Source organism: Triturus cristatus, chromosome 6, assembly GCF_964204655.1.
Source record: "Triturus cristatus chromosome 6, aTriCri1.1, whole genome shotgun sequence".
NCBI classification, from domain to species: Eukaryota; Metazoa; Chordata; class Amphibia; order Caudata; family Salamandridae; genus Triturus; species Triturus cristatus.
In genome coordinates this window covers 917,592,201-917,610,496 of record NC_140589.1, presented here as the reverse complement: position 1 = coordinate 917,610,496, position 18,296 = coordinate 917,592,201, and the positions used below count along the sequence as shown (strand labels likewise).

At 45.7% G+C, this 18,296-nt stretch overlaps 1 protein-coding gene across 4 annotated transcripts in view; it reads right to left on the bottom strand.

The window, feature by feature from the left end:
- The window catches only part of LOC146820793 (uncharacterized), a 114,752-nt gene that overhangs the window by 23,905 nt on the left and 72,551 nt on the right, over window positions 1-18,296 (bottom strand). For all 4 annotated transcript variants that reach the window (XM_085611590.1, XM_085611588.1, XM_085611589.1 and 1 more), the window contains 2 exons: window positions 7,890-7,994; window positions 7,341-7,451 (listed from right to left, as the gene is read on the bottom strand). In XM_085611590.1, the coding sequence (XP_085467716.1) occupies window positions 7,341-7,451; window positions 7,890-7,994 (216 nt within the window). The remainder of the gene's footprint in view (window positions 1-7,340; window positions 7,452-7,889; window positions 7,995-18,296) is intronic.

The window sequence follows — 18,296 nt, the reverse complement described above, 5'->3', positions numbered from 1 at the left end:
TCTATGGACCTTCGCTGAAAGAAAGAAAGAACTGACTTCAGAGCGCAGGGGCCGCATCTAAGTAGATACCGCAACATCATTACAGCAATCACGACGCCAACGACGAAAACGGAGTCGACCAACGCCACCTACCGACACGCAGGGGTACTGCTGAAGAAAAATCCTCCAGTTCCAGTCTGACACCTGGGGGTAATTCTAAGGTAAGAAATTCATAACGAATAGTCTCTTTCAGATTTATTCATCCATCTATTCAACACTTACCAGTCATCAGGATGAAAAGGGCTAGGATGTGGAGAAAGGCGCTGCACATGGACAATAAAAGCAGTGAGGTCAATAAGACGATCATTGGGAGAAGAGATAGACAAAAAGAGGAGTAAATAAGAGGATGCGGGGTTAATTAAGGAGAATGCAGGGCCTAAAGGGGAGGGAAGAGAAAGAAATGCAAGAGGGAATATTCAAGGTTGCAGGGGAACTGCATAAGGGATGACAGGGGAGACAGATCCCAGTGCGCTTGGGCTGCGAGGTTTGGGATGGAGCAGCGTACGCCTCGGACATGTCCATAAGGTTCCTACAAACTTTCTTAAAAATAGTAGAGTCCAGGTCTGTCCAGAAATGGAAAGATGGAGGCTGTAACTCCCTAGGAGACCTCTATCCCGCCGGACTTAAACGTTTTTTGGTGCATCAATCCAATCAAGTATATCAACCAGAAACAATATTTAAAAAAATAATTATTTATTCTGTATTTTAAAAATGTTTTTTAAAACTTTTTTGTACATGACCTCTAAGATAAACTTGATATTTCACTTCACAGCTCTGCTGGTATCCGGGCTCTCAGGGCCAGAGACAAGACCCCAGCAGGGACATGGCAATGCCAACACCGCCTCCCACACGAGCATGCCATTACAACCTCTCAGTCTCCCATCACTCCATCCAAAGTTCACCGGCCCAGCAAATACAAGCAACAGTCCCCAGAGCCGACTCATGAGACCGTACCTGACCTTCCAACCCACAACATTGGTCTCCTTCCCTGAGACATTCAGACCCACTGAGCCCAATCTAGGACCTCTTCTCTGTGCCACTACGGAGCACCAAAAGAAATGAGGTGCGCATCACAGTGGAGCAAGACAGAGCAAGCAGGCTTTCAAGCAGGCAAGATCTAAAGGTAAAAACTGACCTCCTACCCAGAGCAAAACAGGGGTAAACACCATGCATGCTATGGATCACACAGCAGAGCACCCACTTCAACGAATGGAATAGATGCAACAGAATCCATGCTGACAGCAGGAATGGTAAATCAGCATATCATCACCCGACTTTACGTGTCACTGAAAGATGTAGCTCTTCATAGAGAAAGTAGTGGTGGCTCATTCATTAGTTAGCTGGGACTCTTCCCCACCAATTATGAAAAGCCACAATTCCCACCTTTCCCCTCCTATGACACAGCATTTGCTGCCTTTCGTATGCATTATGGGAACAGAACCTCTGCACATGCATAGTCAAAGTGTGTTTCAAACGTCACAATTAAGCAAGAAGTACATTTCTATGCACATTGCTTAAAGTTGCTGTAAGTAAAATTTTTATCGGTGCAGTATAACAACGGGATCAGCTGTTCCAAAAGGGCAAAGTCAGAGGAAGGAAGGATAGATCAGACGAGTCATGACTAAGGCTGTTAGACTGGTAGTATAAATAAGATCTGGTAGAGGGGAAACAAAAACGGTGCTTAGAAATAAGAACAAAGACATGTAAAACAGTGATAACAGCCAGATTAAGGTAGCAGAGATACAGCAAGATGAAACCTAAACAGTATCCAGCAACAGTAGCAAAAATAAAAACTGCAATATGAGCACAAATGTATACCGAAACACAGGAAGTAATGTTAAAGGAGAAGTAGTACAGCCTAGAACAGGGATACTCATAGTACGGCCCGCGGGCCGCCAGCGGCCCGGCAAGCCTTCCTTGGCGGCCCGGCAAGCCTTCCTTGGCGGCCCGCGGACCTTGCAGACATCGTACCTGTGCAAGCAACGCCGGTTGCAGCAGCGTGGAGCTATGAGGGCCGGGCCGGGTGATTCTTTTAAAAGCCATTCACTTGTTAATAAGGCTTTGTTGTATTTCACCTCTTCTTAGCGCCCCTGCATCTCCCCTCTGAATGAGTGGAGATGCAGGGGCGCTAAGAAGAGATGAAATACAACAAAGCCTCATTAACAAGTGAATGGTCTTTAAAAGACCTGTGAAGTACTTGGGTGCGGCGGCTGTGTACGTTCCAGGGAAGCTGACTCAGCGCGGGGTGAGGTGACGGACAGGGGGGTGGGGTGGGTGTACAACTTTGGGCTGGCTGGCTGGAGCACACATGGAGTCTGCTCAAAAGAACCGGGCACTACTATGTGTAAGCATGTGGGTGCAGAGCGCTCGCCTGCCGTACCACAGCTCGCTGACTATTCACCTGTCAAAAGAGGAAACTGCACACCTAGTCCATCAAGGCGCTGCTGTCCAGGTCGCCTAAACCCTTCTCAGCCCCCACCCTGAGCTCAGCACTCTGAATGTGGAATCTGTCGTGGCACACCCACGCAACACACCGCACATGCGTTCGTCTGTGAAGCAACTATGATAGGAAACACGGTTTCAACATCAGAGGCAATTTTGATGCAACAGCTGAAGACAGTTACATTTTTTTATTGACAGGAAAGTGAAATATAAATGTTATCTTTAAAAAGGGAAAGAAAGAAAGAATGTAAATGAAAGGGAAAGTCTTTGGACCTGCATTTAACAAACTGTGCAAAAAAAATAACACCTGGAGCCATATTTATAAAACCTCAGGCTCTCATTTGGGTGGGCCTGGTTCAGACAGCATCTGTGTGCAATATCGCAAAAATATGCCTTCTCTCCAAGGCAGGTGCACCTCTGCTGAGGACAGCGCAGCAGCAACAGACTGTAGTTGCTGGTCTCTCCGTCAATGCAGAGGTCCAGGCAGCACATTGGGAAGGCGAGAGGGATTCCTGAGTACAAAAGCATTAGCCTGCAGAGTGATGCCTGCAGGTCCCGGGGAACGTTGTGTCCTACTCCTGAAGGTGCACACACTCAGGGTGCGCACTGGCTGTACACCACTTCATATGCCGCGTAGCATTAGTGCACCTATCGACAGCCGGCTTTTCCCTGTGCCACTGTCTGAAAGATATGACGGACATGACAAAGTCTTCCAGGGCTTAATTTGTGCGGGTGCTTGCCAGTGCTTTTAACGCCCTTTATCTATAAACATCGGCATGTATTAACTAGAATCCACCTCGGCTGCCCACCTTGTCCTGTTGCTTTCTTGCCATCCTGCTGTTCCTGCGGCTGGGCTCACTTTTGCCCCCTTGACAGGGGGAGGGAGGGAGACAGGGAGGGAGACAGAGAGGGAGGTAGACAAACGCAGTGAGTGAGGCAGAGGGAGAGAGAGAGAGAGAGAGGAAGAGAGAGAGGGAGAGGGAGGGAGACAGGGAGAGGGAGAGTGATAGAGGGAGAGTGATAGAGGGAGAGGGAGGGAGGGAGACAGAGATAGATAGATAGATAGATAGATAGATAGATAGATAGATAGATAGATAGATAGATAGATAGATAGATAGATAGATAGATAGATAGATAGAGATGTGTGAATGCCGGGTCTGGTGGCTCAGTGGACGAAGGCGTCTGCTGCAGGGGCCTGTGTTCAACCTCATGGTCACAGTTTTTTTTTGTTGCTCTAGCCCCGCCCCCTCCCCCACTGACCCCGCCCCCACCGGTTCGGCCCTCGGCCACAAACCACACTGTAAATTTGGCCCCCGAGAGAAAGTTTGTGAGTACCCCTGGCCTAGAACAAAAAGGCCACTTTAGAGTAAAAACACCCTATGCTATGTTGCTTTTAATGAGAATGTGCTAAGGATCCCCTAAGACTAAAGGTCTGACATAGAATTTGGAAGGCAATTATCCTAATCACCAATGCAGCTGAGATTTCTCAAATGAATCAGACATTTAGCAAGATGGGAGTCACTAGGGAGAAAACCTTGTGTTCAAAAATACCCATTACTGCTGGTGGAATAATCACCACCAAAAGGTAGGTACTACAAATAGACCCCAAAGGAGGGTGCTGATTGTCAGTGTACATGTATGTGGTCTCTCCAACATTCTCTGTGGTCATTCCCAGCATGTTCATGACACCATACTTGCCTTTGTCTAAAATCTGCCACCATTTACTTTATGGGCGTCCACAAGATGTAGTGGCTGATCTGCCACCAAGTCTGCCAGAGTTGAAGATGAATATTGATGGAGAAGATGATGGAGCCGGAGCAACCTCTGCTGGCTGCATGTCCGCCCCATAGGCTACACTAACAGGACACTGAAAGTATGGACAATTAATTTACCATTTTATGGCAGAGTCTCTTCTTTCAACCTCCCCAAAATTAAGCCAAGGCCTAGGGTGCCAGTTAGTGCCTCCTGCCACCGAATAAGCCATGAGTCAAAAGAAAAATGACTGGTTGTCCAAGAGACTGAACCCTGAAAACAGGACAGCAGTAAGCTGACTGACAATGGCCTACTCATAGTTTATCAGCTAGTTCAAATAAGCAGCACAGCAAACTATGAAGGGAATTGCTTAATGAATTCTTCATCTGATGGGATCCCGCATACCAAAAAAAAGCAGGGTGATAGAGTGACACACTTTAAGGACAGTGGCACACTGTAAGGTCATGTGGGAGATGGGGGGGGAGGGGGGAGGGGGGCAGGCAGATCCAGAATTATTAATACACTGAAAAGCATAATTCTGGTTTATTGTAGGATCTCAAAGGGCAGTTGTCTAATATATTATGTACTAACCACGTTCTGCTCCAGCAGAATAAATGGGATTTTTAATTTACTGAAAAAGATTAGGGCAAACATCAAACTTACCAATAGACAGTTGTCCTGGTAGTCAGAGTTAGGTGAGGAGATACTTGGAGGCTGGAATTAATAATTTGGATAGTATTTCTGCAACTAACTAGGCTTATTAAAAGGAAACTTTCATGGAATGTGGAATACCTCTATACATCTGTTTTTTTCCAGGTGGAATTCAGTGCAGAATTCCCAATTCTGTTGTGATTAATGCTCACATTTATCAACTGTCCTGAGCAGGTGGTAAATGTAAATGACGTGGGACGAATGGTTGGGGGGTGCGGATTAAAGAAAAGGTAACTGAGGAAATGGGAGGATGTGTCCTGGCAGTGGGGGGCATTATATGGTCCTTCTCTTTCCTTAGAAGCAGGTTGGGCAGGGATGGGGGTAACCAGGGCTGGGCTGCACTTGCAAACCATTCTGGTGGGTAAGATCGGTTCTAGTGTTCCAGCACCAAGAAAATCCAGATGCATGAACACCTTGCCCCTTATAATTGAGCCGGGTGGCATCCCATTCAGGAATAATTCTCTGCTAAACTCGTAATCAAGTTTCAAGTCTACTAAATATAGTTTTGGAAATAAAAATAATTTTGGAGCATAACATGACTTTTGGAGACATGCAGACTTCAGAGACAGGGAGGGTCACCTCTATTTTTAGGTCTCGCCTACGCAGCGTGCATGCCCTGCATAGGAGGGGACCTCTTGGAATCGATCAGCTTTTTGGCCAAAAACTTGCCCATTTTGCATTGCAATCTATTGCAACACGTGCACGTTTGGTGTTTCCCTTGTGGGAGCGAGCTTTGGCGACATCTGCTTGTAATTATCTTGCAAACAGATGGTGCCCCTGCTCGCTCCCGCAAGGGAAACGGTGTGTGGCCGTGTCAGTTGCCTTTCAATTCGATGCCACGCCGCACGCTCTCTGTCTTGCGTTACTCTCGAACTGCCTGTGAGCCCTCTCAATTTAGACACAGCAAGGCAGTGATTTGGCCCTGGTGAAGTTTTAATCAATAACTCGTAATATGCCAATTTCGAGTTCCTCAACAGTGACAGAGGCGACATCGCATTAAGCAACAAGCATGCAAGTCGTCTTTTCTTTTTTTCTAACACCCCTCCTTTCAACGTTCCCTAGCAGCCCCCACTAATGCCACAGAATCTCGTCTCTCCTCCCATGGTCTGTCCCTGTTCCAGGGGTCGCTTGTCAGTTATCCCCTCGTGTGTTATAGACTGTATGAGAAAAACAGCAAAGATTGGGAAACAGAAGGATAAAAAGTAGCCCTCGGTAATGAAGCAGGCGTTGTCTTTCTCAAAAATGCAAGAACATCTACTGCACATAATTGGAACGGCCAGGCGATTCGTTGAAAGAAAAATGTAATTTGAACACTGGTCTAAATGATGCTTCGGATTTTCGAGAGACTAGTGACGACAGATAAAGTGCATGGCTTTTAACTCTGGGCAGTGGCTGTGGATGCGTCACAGGTATTTGTTGTTGGCATTTATTATTTTCAGAAATTCCTGGCCAATTGTCTTGCTTCACTAGCCAGGTGCCAATATCCACGTCTTCGGAAAGCGAGCAAAGTGCTAAAGAAACAGAAATTTTTTACAGTACACCACTAATACTAAAATAGAAATAGTGCACTACTATTACTAACAAGCATTGGCATAGTCAATAGATCTCCCCTTAGGGACCTGCTGCATAACTAAATACTTATACGGTCCCAAAGGCGAGACCTATTGGCTATGCCAATGCTTGTTTTACTTTATTGTAGGTACGTTTTCCTACCATCCTGTAGACCTGAAGCAAGATTACATATCAGGATGAGACTAGGCGTTGAATGGGCCAGCAAATAAATTCTTGTGGGCAGAGGATCTACGCATGTGTGCCCAATGAATTTGCAGATTATCAAAGTGGGAGAGCTAGTGAGTTCAGTAAAGGACAAAAAGGAAAACTGAAGAGGAAGGCAGAGATTGGTGTACAGTTCAAAAGCCATGTGGCCCTTATATTATGTAACATCGCCACCAGATGAGGTTCTTCGGCCCGAAGGTCAGTTACATATGTAAATGAAAAATCAACCACAGAAGAAGACATCTTAATGTTCCATTTCCGCTAACAAGAGTAAATAAAGTTCAATTCTTTATCTTCTACACTCGTACATTCTGAATACACTGTTGTAGGTATACCGACAGTAGGAACGAGGAACATACCACATCTGGTATCCTCCTCTCTAGTCTTAGCACCACGTGATAGTAATAGCATAGTAAAATGTATAGGTCTGAAATGTGAAAATATTTACAATAAGTTCACTGGCTGGAAATGAGGCTAGCAGCAAACTAGCACTGTTTTAATGTGTTTATTTTATCTGGTGACACTGAGATGAAAACCTAGCATACTTAATGAGGAAAAAAAGAGGTAATTTGAGTGCTGAGGCAATATTGTCCTAGAACCAGCGAACAGCGTTTACTGACCTGTAGGCAAAATAAAACTTTCAGTTCCATTAGGTGGTTGCTGTTCAAGTGGATCAACATCATCCTCTTCTTTGATGGGTAAAGAAACCACTGATGTGACAACTACTTGGTCTGTCAAAAGAACACACAAACAAATCAATTACTAGTCATTGAACAAATTAGGCCACCAGGAAACATCAGACTAAAATCCATCCAAATACTCATTTGATAACAGTTACGATGGAAACAGCTCTTGAGATATTGCATATTTTAAAACACCCCATAACAGGAAGTGCCAAAAGTAAGTGGGGAAGGAGGTACATGGAGGAGAGAGAGGTGTAAGCAATAAAGTCATAGGTGAGCTGTGATACCCTTCCTGCTCATTCACAATGCAATCACAACAATGTAAAAATTCAAGGATGAATGTAACCGTGTAAGTAAAAAAGCCACCGACTCTTGCAGCAATGTAACATCTCTTCTTTGTGTTTGTTATACCTTTCCTGAGATGGGCCGAGTTCAGTGATAATCAAATCAAAGCTGTGTAAAAACTCAAGGATGAAAATAACTTACCGATGCTAGCGCTGGGGCTGCTTTCTCTCGTTTGATGATCCATCAAACATTCTGTGGACTTTGCTTCTCTCTTTGAACAATTGTCAACAAACGGTGATGACAATCCTTGAAAACAGGTTGAAAATGATATATGTCAGAAAATGGAGATTCATAAGATTTAAAAAAATGAAAAAAACAACTTTCAAAGATCTATATTGTTCATTAGAGAAGGGGGCATTGAGACATTTTAATTTACTCCCTTATCACTTTCTTTATTGCCTCATATGAAAAAATTAAAGTAGCTACTCAGTTAAGCGCACAATAATACTTTGCGTAGAAAGTGGGTGAAGTCCACCCCGACACAATGTGGATTTAGACCATTGCTTCTTTTAGGAGGTTTGTGTAGGAAGCTATTTGTTTTGTGCACCTAAGGGGTACACTAGGCAAATAGTCCATGTGACGCATATTGATTTACAGGGACTTTCTTTAAAAATGTCAAATGCTCTCTTTGTGGTAGTGTGGTTGAGCAGTTTAGGATTATCAAAGGGGAGTGTTAGTCATTTGATTCACACACCAGGTCAATAAATAAGGCACACACTGAATAAGGAAATCCGAGCCCAATTTAGAAAATAACATCGATTTTTATAATAATTTAGACACCAAGACCTTTGAAATCGGTCGGGCAAGTGATTTTTGAGTTAGCGATTTTCAGAATCACAAAGAAATACGGCTGTCAGGTGTGAGGCATGAGCCTTGAACACTGTAATGTTTTCCTATGGGAGAAACATACACTGCATAGGTATGCTTGCAATCAAGTTACAGGGTTGTTCTTCTGGACTTAAGGTAAGTAGGGGCAAAGGTCCTTAGAACCACCAGTAGTTTCGATTTACCTGCCCTGGAGTGTCTGGGTGCAGAAGTGCTGGTTGCGAGGGTAATCTCAAAAGCTACCGCTGAAGTCAATGGGGAAACCTGCAACAAGAAAAAGGCTGCAATTGGAGACTGGGGAACCAGTCCGGCAGAACCCAAAGGGGGAGCTCGGCTCTTTAGGGTCTCTGTAGCAAGGGTGCACGGTCGGTAGTCTCGGGGTCAGGTGCAGAGCGATTTTGTCAGGCAGATTGCTTGAATTGTAGGCTCTCACTTCTTAGGTTGATCTGGAGATGGGTACAATATAGGACAACAGGGATAATCTCAACGATGGCTTCTCTAATGCTGATGTCCCATGTCGGTAAGTCTGTCTCGGATGTGTTGGTGTCCGGGCTGGACACTGAACAAGACCTGGTTGCTGCAAGGGCTCCGGTACTCTGAGGATTGGTGCTGGAGGGCTCCTGAAGGGTCTAGTGTCTCAAAACTAGCTAGGGAGCAGGGCTGACCTCAGGGGGCTTGAGGAACCTTCTCCTCGGCTGCTGCAACATAGGTGGACCTGGTGGTCAGCAGATCGGTGAACTCCACTTTACGGTTGGTGCCTGCACGCTGCAGGGAAGTGCTAGCAGCCCTCCAAGGTTGAGGGAGGATGCACAGCTGCAGGACTAGTCGGAGTCCTGCAGAGGGCAAACCTGCGCATGCTTGAGGGTCACGGGAGGCATCTGTGCCAGTCCTGGTTTCGGGGTGGGAAGCACGACCACAACTCTGATGCTCACCTGGAAAGCTGTTTGATATGTTTCTGGTGTAGTATATAGCCAGCACTCACGCACTTTGAGAGATGTTCATATTGCGTGCTTTGAGTGCTCTGTCATGCATATGTTCGTCAACACTTTGGGTGTATTCTGCATATTTGTAAACTTTTGTTCATTTGATTGGAAGTCTGTATATTTTGGGGCAGTTGTGGAATTCCCTGAATGATGTCAGTAGAATAAATGGAATTCTTTGTTACCTGATATTTTTTTCATCTAGTTTTGTTTTTCCCGTTTCTCTTCAGAACTGTCTGGCATCTTCTTTGAAGATGCAGTTTTCTTTTCATCGCTCTGTTTTGCTTCTTACCGTTTCATTCTGTTTGACTTAGTATTTTTTTCTTCCAAAAAGGTACAATAGTTAGTTATTTTATTTTTACTTTGTTTGTGGTCTGTTTACATGGAGGAGGCCTTATGGAGGACAACCCTACATGTAGACCAGTGCAGCAAACTCCACACTTTGAATTGATTTTAATTTAGTTTTTCAATAACATTCAGGAGACAGTTATTTTTACGCCTGTCCTGGTGCTTATCATTACCAGCACGCGCATTGTTGTTAGTTAACATTTAAGGGGTGACTTGTTTGTTATGTGGACAAAGGTACCTATGATTACTAGTGCGCCATTGGACTCGCGCTGTGGTGTAGGCGTTATTGTACTTAGCGCTGCGGTGTAGGCGCGCTGTGCATATAATGCTATTTTTACTGCTACCCGTTTTTCCATTTGCGTTTAATTTTAATTTATTTTTCCCTGCTTTTAACCTGGGGAATGCCCCCTTACCTGCACTGTAATTTGTTGTAACACCGCTGCTTAGCGGGTCCGGTCCCGGGGTTTCAGGAAGTTTGGAGGGAATTGGCCGCCATATTGTAAGTGGACTGGGTGATACAGTTTGGGCGCCATATTGAGTGTCCCAGTGGTGCTGATCACTCGCGGACACCCTATATAAGGCGGTGCATCAAGGGGGTCAGCTGGACAAAGGTACCTATGATTACTAGTGCGCCATTGGACTCGCGCTGTGGTGTAGGCGTTATTGTACTTAGCGCTGCGGTTTAGCCGCGCTGTGCATATACTGCTATTTTTACTGCTACCCGTTTTTCGATTTGCGTTTAATTTTAATTTATTTTTCCCTGCTTTTAACCTGGGGAATGCCCCCTTACCTGCACTGTAATTTGTTGTAACACCGCTGCTTAGCGGGTCGGGTCCCGGGGTTTCAGGAAGTTTGGAGGGAATTGGCCGCCATATTGTGAGTGGACTGGGTGACACAGTTTGGGCGCCATATTGAGTGTCCCAGTGGTGCTGATCACTCGCGGACACCCTATATAAGCCAGTCCTTCAAGCGCGCAGCGGTGACGCGCAGCGGGAGCGTCCTCCCTGCGCCTGAGTCGTGCCAGAGTCCTGCCCGTCTGCGCTCGTCCGCGCCGAGTCAGGGTTAAGGCAGGGCTCTGTAGTCTTCCTCCGGTTGCTGTATTTCCTTACTTTTCCACAGCATGCTTACTAGAACTGATCTGCTTAGTTTTCGTAATTTAGTGCCGTGCATGCATATTCCGCTTCATCCTCTCTCTGGCCCTATTAATTGCCCTAAGTGCGTATTTAGACTTCCATCTCCTGTCCCTATCTCTGCATATAGGACAGCCCTCTTAGACTGCCCCGCAGTTATTACGCCCCCGTTGGTGAAATCTCAGGACCCGTTTATCTTTAAGGTCTGCCATCTCAATGTGAGGTCTTTGGTTAGACACCATCAGGATGTGCATAGTCTACTTACGGATGTAGCCCCCGATGTTCTGTTTATGTCAGAGACATGGCTGCATGATGATGCCTCGGCTGCGGTGAACTTGGCTCTCCCCTCTGAGTATGTGATATTCACTCATAATCGTAATTCGAGAGGAGGGGGCATTGCGGCCGCTATTAAATCCTGCTACTCATGCATATGGAAAGCCATGGATATTGCTGGCTGCGAAAGTGCTTACTTTCGCATCTCGGTCAATCCTCACTTTACTTTCTCTGGCCTACTAATCTATCGGCCTCATGGCCCGGATGCCGCTTTTAGGTTAGCCCTTCCTGAAGCTGTCAGTACTTTAGCCTTAAGGGCTGCTAACTTCAGTATCATTGGCGATTTAAATCTTCACTTTGATACTCTCCTTTCCCCTGCAGTTAGTAGTACTCTTGCTGATTTGGAAGCTGTCCAGCTATTTCAGTTGGTTAATCATTGTACCCATGTTGGTGGACATATTCTGGACCCTATTTTTACCAACTTATCGGCGGCTAAAGTCCTACTTCCCAGGCCTATGGCCTGGACCGATCACCATCTTATAGAGTTACACCTTGTGATTGAGGACTTTCCTCACAGAGTAACTTCGCCTGTGCTTTTTAGGCGTCCATGGAGAAAGCTGAAATTAGCTGATTTTCATCGTCTTCTTGGCCAACATCCTTTGGGCCCTTTTTTGGATGTTGAGTCGGGATATGATCTTTTTTGCAATTGGCTGACTGGAGCCCTGGACTGCTTGATCCCAATGGCTGAGAGTAAACGCCGTCGTGCTGAACCCAGTCCTTGGTATGATGATTTGCTTTGGCTCCTTAGAAAATCTTGCAAACAAGCTGAAAGAGCCTGGCGTAAGTCTTATTTGCCAGGCAGGAAAGCGATCTATCGTGCCAGGACTAAGAAATATCATAGAGCGGTTACTAAAGCCCGGGCTGCCTATTATTCTCGCGAATTTAACATCAGCACCAATCCTACTACATTAGTTTTCAAGGTGCTTAAGGATCTTACAGCCAGTAGAGCTCCAGTCGCTGAGATCTGTTCTGCCTGGCATTGTGAGGACCTGGCCGCCTTTTTCGTGGAAAAGGTGGAGGCCATTTATCGTTCTTTTTCTGTTCCATCAGTCTCTGTGGAGAAGTTGGAACCTTGTCCAATGACTACTATGTCTTTGTGCTCTTTCCCAGAGCTTTCGATGGAGGAGTTCAATAAAATTGTGGCCAAAGTCAAATCTGGCTCTCCTAGGGATCCTCTTCAACCTGCCCAATTTAGAGATTCAGCGTCACTTTGACTTCCTCCCCTGCGTGATCTTGTCAATCTATCTTTGACGTCTGGCTCTGTCCCTGCTAGCTGGAAACAAGCTCAGGTGATGCCTATTTTAAAAAAACCTGCCTTGGATCCATTAAAGCTGGAGAACTATCGCCCTATATCTCTTCTCCCATGGGTCGCAAAACTGACTGAGGTCCATGTTAACGCCATCTTATCTAACCATCTTCATTGTGCTAACATTTTGGATCCCTCGCAGAATGGCTTTCGATCCGGCCATAGTACTGAGACTGCGTTGCTCTTTATGGTTGAGCACCTGCGTACCTTGGTCGATGCTGGTCAAACGGCGGCACTGGTGCTTCTTGATCTCAGTGCCGCCTTCGACACCGTCTCCCACGCGATTTTACTACAGCGTTTGGGTGAGGCTGGTGTCGATAACGTGGCACTTGAGTGGTTTCGATCGTTTTTATCCGGTCGCACGTTTAGGGTTGTTACCCCTCCCTTTCAATCTAAACCCTATCCTATCACTCAGGGTGTGCCGCAAGGGTCAGCTCTGAGCCCCACACTCTTCAATCTCTATGTGCAGCCGCTGGCTGCTGTCGCCAAGCGCTGGAACATGACTATGGTGTCCTATGCTGACGACACGCAGCTGGCGGTTGCATTAAGTGGGGCCTCCGACCTCGAGGCTGCTAGGTTCCGCGAGGGCCTGAGCTCAGTGGCCCACTAGATGACAGACAATTGCCTGCAATTGAACACTAAAAAAAACGAAGTGCTCATTGTCGGCAAGCAGAGTCATCTCTGGGGTGATCATTGGTGGCCACCCGAGCTTGGTTCAACTCCTCTTCCTGTCACCGAGGTTAAGAACCTTGGGATTTGGTTGGATTCCAAACTCAGTTTTGCCTGTCACACTAAGAAAACTGCTGCCACGTGTTTTGAGATTTTACGTAGGCTTAGACCGATCTTTACATTTTTTGATGCTCCAACCAGACAGCTTATTGTTCAAGCCACGATTTTGTCTAGGTTGGACTATGCGAGCTCTCTTCTGTTGGGGGCTAACTTGGCGGAACTTTCTAGATTTCAACGCGTCCAAAACGCTGCCGCCAGGGCTCTGGTCGGCTTACCGAGATTTTGCTCGGCCAAAAAGACCATTGTCAAACTTCATTGGCTCCCTGTCGCTCAGAGGATTAAGTTTAAATCTCTGTGCCTTGTGTTTAAAATCCTGAAGCATTCTTCTCCTCAGATCCTGGAGCACTTTATTCTGCCTTATGTTCCCTCGCGCTCTCTAAGATCCTCAGGTCTTCACTTGGTCACAGTCCCGCGCTTTAAGAGAGCTAGGACCGGCGGCCGCTCTTTTAGAGTACTTGCGGCCAGGGTCTGGAACTCTCTTCCTGTTCATGTCCACACAATCAACAAACTTTTTGCCTTTAGGAAAGCTGTTAAAACCTTCCTTTTTCCTCTGGATCTTTAGTGCTGCTACGCTCTTGTCTTTGGTATTACCTGTGTCCGGTATTTTGTCCTTTATAACGCCGGGACGCCCCTTTGCTGGGGCAGCTGTGCGCTCTACAAATCCGGATAACATAACATAACATCTTTGACAGGAGCCATTAGGCAGAGTCTGGCACCAAAGTCCACAGCTACTCCACAATTCTCACATCTTCAGCTCTTCTTTGTCTGTCTTCTTCTTTCAAGCACACTGATCGGAGTTCCTTGTGTCATGGGGCCACCTAAATACTAAATTTAGGGGCGTGAAGGGTAGTAGCCAATAGGCTACTTACCCCTGGGTCAATACACCTCCTATATGACCACTTCCTGTGGGGATTGTGGGCATAACCCTGTCCCAGAGTTCCTAATTCCACCAAAAACAAGATAGCAGATCTCGCCTTTCGTGGAGCACATCAGGTAATGTAATGTAATGTAATGTGAACTTATATAGCGCGGCTACCACTCCAAGGAGTATCTTGGCGCTAATCCAACCAGATGAAGTAGTTGGCAGAGGTGGACACATTCACGCTAAACGCTAAATATCTACACCATTGCTGAGCAAGCTGCATCAGTAAGGGAAAAAACCCATGTTTTTAGAACCCTCCTAAATTGAGTTTCCTGAGACAAGGATCGTATAGAAAGAGGAAGCTTATTCCAGGCCTTAGCCCCCAATACAAAAAGAGATTTACCACCTTTTGTGGCTAGCTTGAATCTGGGGGTTGTGAGCAAGTTAAGACCCGCAGATCTTAAGCACCGTGCCGGATGGTAACGTCTAAAACCATTGCATAGATATTTAGGACCTTGGTGATGGAAAGCCCTAAAAGTGAGTAAGAGGATCTTAAAAAGAATCCTTTTACCAATTGGAAGCCAATGAAGCGCATTCAATGCTGCTGAAGCTGATGACTTACGGGGCCAGCGTAGTACTAAACGGGCCGCAGCATGTTGGACCATTTGCCGTCTGTGGAGAACTGATTTATTAGCTCCAGCATATAAACTATTACAGTAGTCCAACTTGGAGGTAATTAAAGCAACTAAGACCGTTTTCCTAGCTGGCAAAGGAAGAAGATCAAAAAACTTCCTTAAAGCTTTTATTATGTGGAAGCATGAACCAGCTACAGCAAGCGCTTGTTGTTTGAAGGATAATTGGCAGTCAAACTTAATGCCCAGATTTCGGGCAGAGGTAATGGTCTTAGGAGGGGCTTCTGCATCATCAGGCCAACAAGTAATCGGGGAAAACAAATTTTGCTTTCCGAATGGGATGATTTCAGTTTTGCCAGCATTGCATTTAAGATGATTATCAGTCATCCAATTAAATGTTGCTGCTAGGCACTCTTTAAGATTTTTCTCGGTACCCGACCGCTCACTATCTAGAACTAGGATAAGCTGAGTATCGTCAGCATACGAAATTGTACTGATCTGAAAGCTTGAGATCAGTTTTACCAGGGGAACCATGTACAGATTAAAAAGTAACAGACTTAAACTTGATCCCTGGGGAACTCCAGAGCTGAGGGCCTTGGCCTCAGATTGGAAACCACCTAGCACTGTAGTTTGGCGTCTGTCTGTAAGGAAATTTCTAAGCCAAGCCAGAACCATCCCGCCTCCTCCTGCGGCAGCCAGCCGGTTCACGAGGATGTTATGTGAAACCGTATCAAAGGCTGCCGACAGGTCGAGTAGGATTAAAACAGCCTTCTTTCCCTGGTCCATGGCCATGCGAAGGGTCTCTACTGTAAACAGCAGGGCAGACTCGGTAGAGTGATTTGACCGGAACCCAGACTGATTTGGATGCAAGATATTGTTTTCTTCCAGGAAGCTCGTAAGTTGGTAGTTCACGAACTTCTCAGTCATTTTGGATAATGCCGGGAGCAGGGAAATCGGCCGTAAATTGGAAAGGGTGGTCGGGTCAGCTAATGCCTTTTTATGAAGAGGCTTGACAGCGGCAAGTTTCCAATCATTTGGAACGTCAGCCGTGGCTAAAGATGAATTGATAATCCCATTAATAATGGGGTTAATTGCTATTGCTAAGGACTGTAAGACCGAAGGAGGGCATGGATCAAAAGGAGATCCAGATTTGCATGCCAGAATAACTTTAAGGGAATCTTCCAAGGAAACATGAGAGAATGTTTCCAAGCCGGTTAAGCACTTCTCCCTTTCTGTTTCTTCAGCAGTTCCTGAGGTAGGGGATATTGGAGGAAAGGTCCTCACAATATCCAATATTTTGTTCTCAAAATAATCTGATATTTCATTACAGAGTTTTTGGGATGGCGGAATTTCCTGTAAAAGAACTGAGGGATTCATAAAATCCTTGACTATTTTAAAGATTTCTTTTTCTTTTTTCCCTTGAGCTGCCATAGAAATGGCCTGTAGGTAATGGGCTTTCTTAGCTAACTTTATACCTGCATGGTATTTTCTTCTAGCCCGTTTATAAGTGTCGCAAGCAGAAACTTCATATTGCCTGCACCATCTCCGTTCCAGTACTCTTAACTCTGTCAATTCTAATCTCAAGGCAGGTGAGAACCAGGGGGCCCTCCTTTTAGTTGTACTGGAACTCGAAGTCTGAAATTTGATAGGATCTAATCGATGGCCTGTCGTAGTTATTCAATCACAGAAACTATGGTTATCTGTAGATGTGTTGCCTGTTGTCATCGGTAAACTAGATTTAAGAGATTCGATCACATCAGGTCTTCTGGATAATTTCTTCCAATTAGGTTTGCGTGTTAAATTGGGAATAGTTATGTTATTTGTACTAGGTATCATAGTTCTATGATTTGATAAAATATCAAAAGGTATAAAAAAATGGTCGGACCAGATCTGGGGACAAGGTGACTTCACGGCAATCCTGGTAGAATTAGAACAAATGCAGTCCAAAGTGTGACCTCCTGAATGTGTATGTTCATGGGTCAAAAGAGTAAGTCCCAGGACGTTAATAATCTCCATGAGACAGTCGACTCCTGGGGCTATAGGAGAATCAAGGTGCAGGTTTAGATCTCCCAAGATCGTAAAGTTGGAAAATCTAAGCACTAAGTCACTTAGCACATCTCCCACACTTTCCAGAAACTCCTTCGAGGGGCCCGGAGGGCGATAAATTAATACACCAGAAAAGGTGAATGACTCGTGAATGACCAGAGAAAAAGCTAGCGCTTCGGCTCCTTTAATGTCTACCAGTTCGTAAGAAGAACATTTTAAGGAGTTGCGATGGATAATAGCAATGCCCCCTCCCCGTTGTTCAAGTCTGTCTAAACGCTGAATAGAATAGTCCTGCGGTAAGGCTATGGCTAAGTCGGGATTACACCACGGCTTAAGCCAGGTTTCTGTAACCAAAAGCCAATCAAGCATGTTGTCCGTGATCAGATCATATATATTCTGAGCGTTTTTGCAGAGCGAACGGGCATTTATGAGGCCACTTCGTATTACCATGGGATTAGTAACTGTTTTAATGATCGGGTCACGCGTGTCCACAGCGTCATAATGCTCACTGCCGTCAGGATTAGGCATGTTATCGGTAGCCAAGTCCCTACAACACGAGAGGCAGGGTACAGAGCATGACTGAACGACCGTAGTCCACATATCTATACCCGCAGCGATATAACAAGTGACTTACGCAGGGTCTCCCGTCTCCGCGCCTCCTTAGCGCTGACGGGCGCACAGGCACTACCGCTGCGTGTTACCGCTGCGCGACCACATAAGAGGGTCAAATAGTATCTCCCCTTCCGTCCGCCTGAGCACTAGAACGCTCAGTGCAATGGCGCCACGAAACTATTCAGGTACCCCCAAGATGGCGGCGAAAACCGAATACTCCGCAAATACAGTCCGCTAAAACAGCGGTGATGAAACAATTTATAGTGCGAGAGTGTGGGCGGAATGAAATGCAGCTAAAACCAGGGTAAGAACAAATTAACTAACTAAAATACAAAAACCGGGTAATGATTTAAAAAGGCTAATAAACCCCTGTGCAAGCACGCGTAAGCGCTAGCAAGTACAAAGCGCCGCGATCGTGAGTCCAGCTATCCCTTAGAGCACGGTGATTAATGGTCAGCTTAAATAGTATCTCCCCTCCCGTCCGCCTGAGCACTAGAACGCTCAGTGCAATGGCGCCACAAAACTATTCAGGTACCCCCAAGATGGCGGCGAAAACCGAATACTCCGCAAATACAGTCCGCTAAAACAGCGGTGATGACACAATTTATAGTGCGAGAGTGTGGGCGGAATGAAATGCAGCTAAAACCAGGGTAAGAACAAATTAACTAACTAAAATACAAAAAAC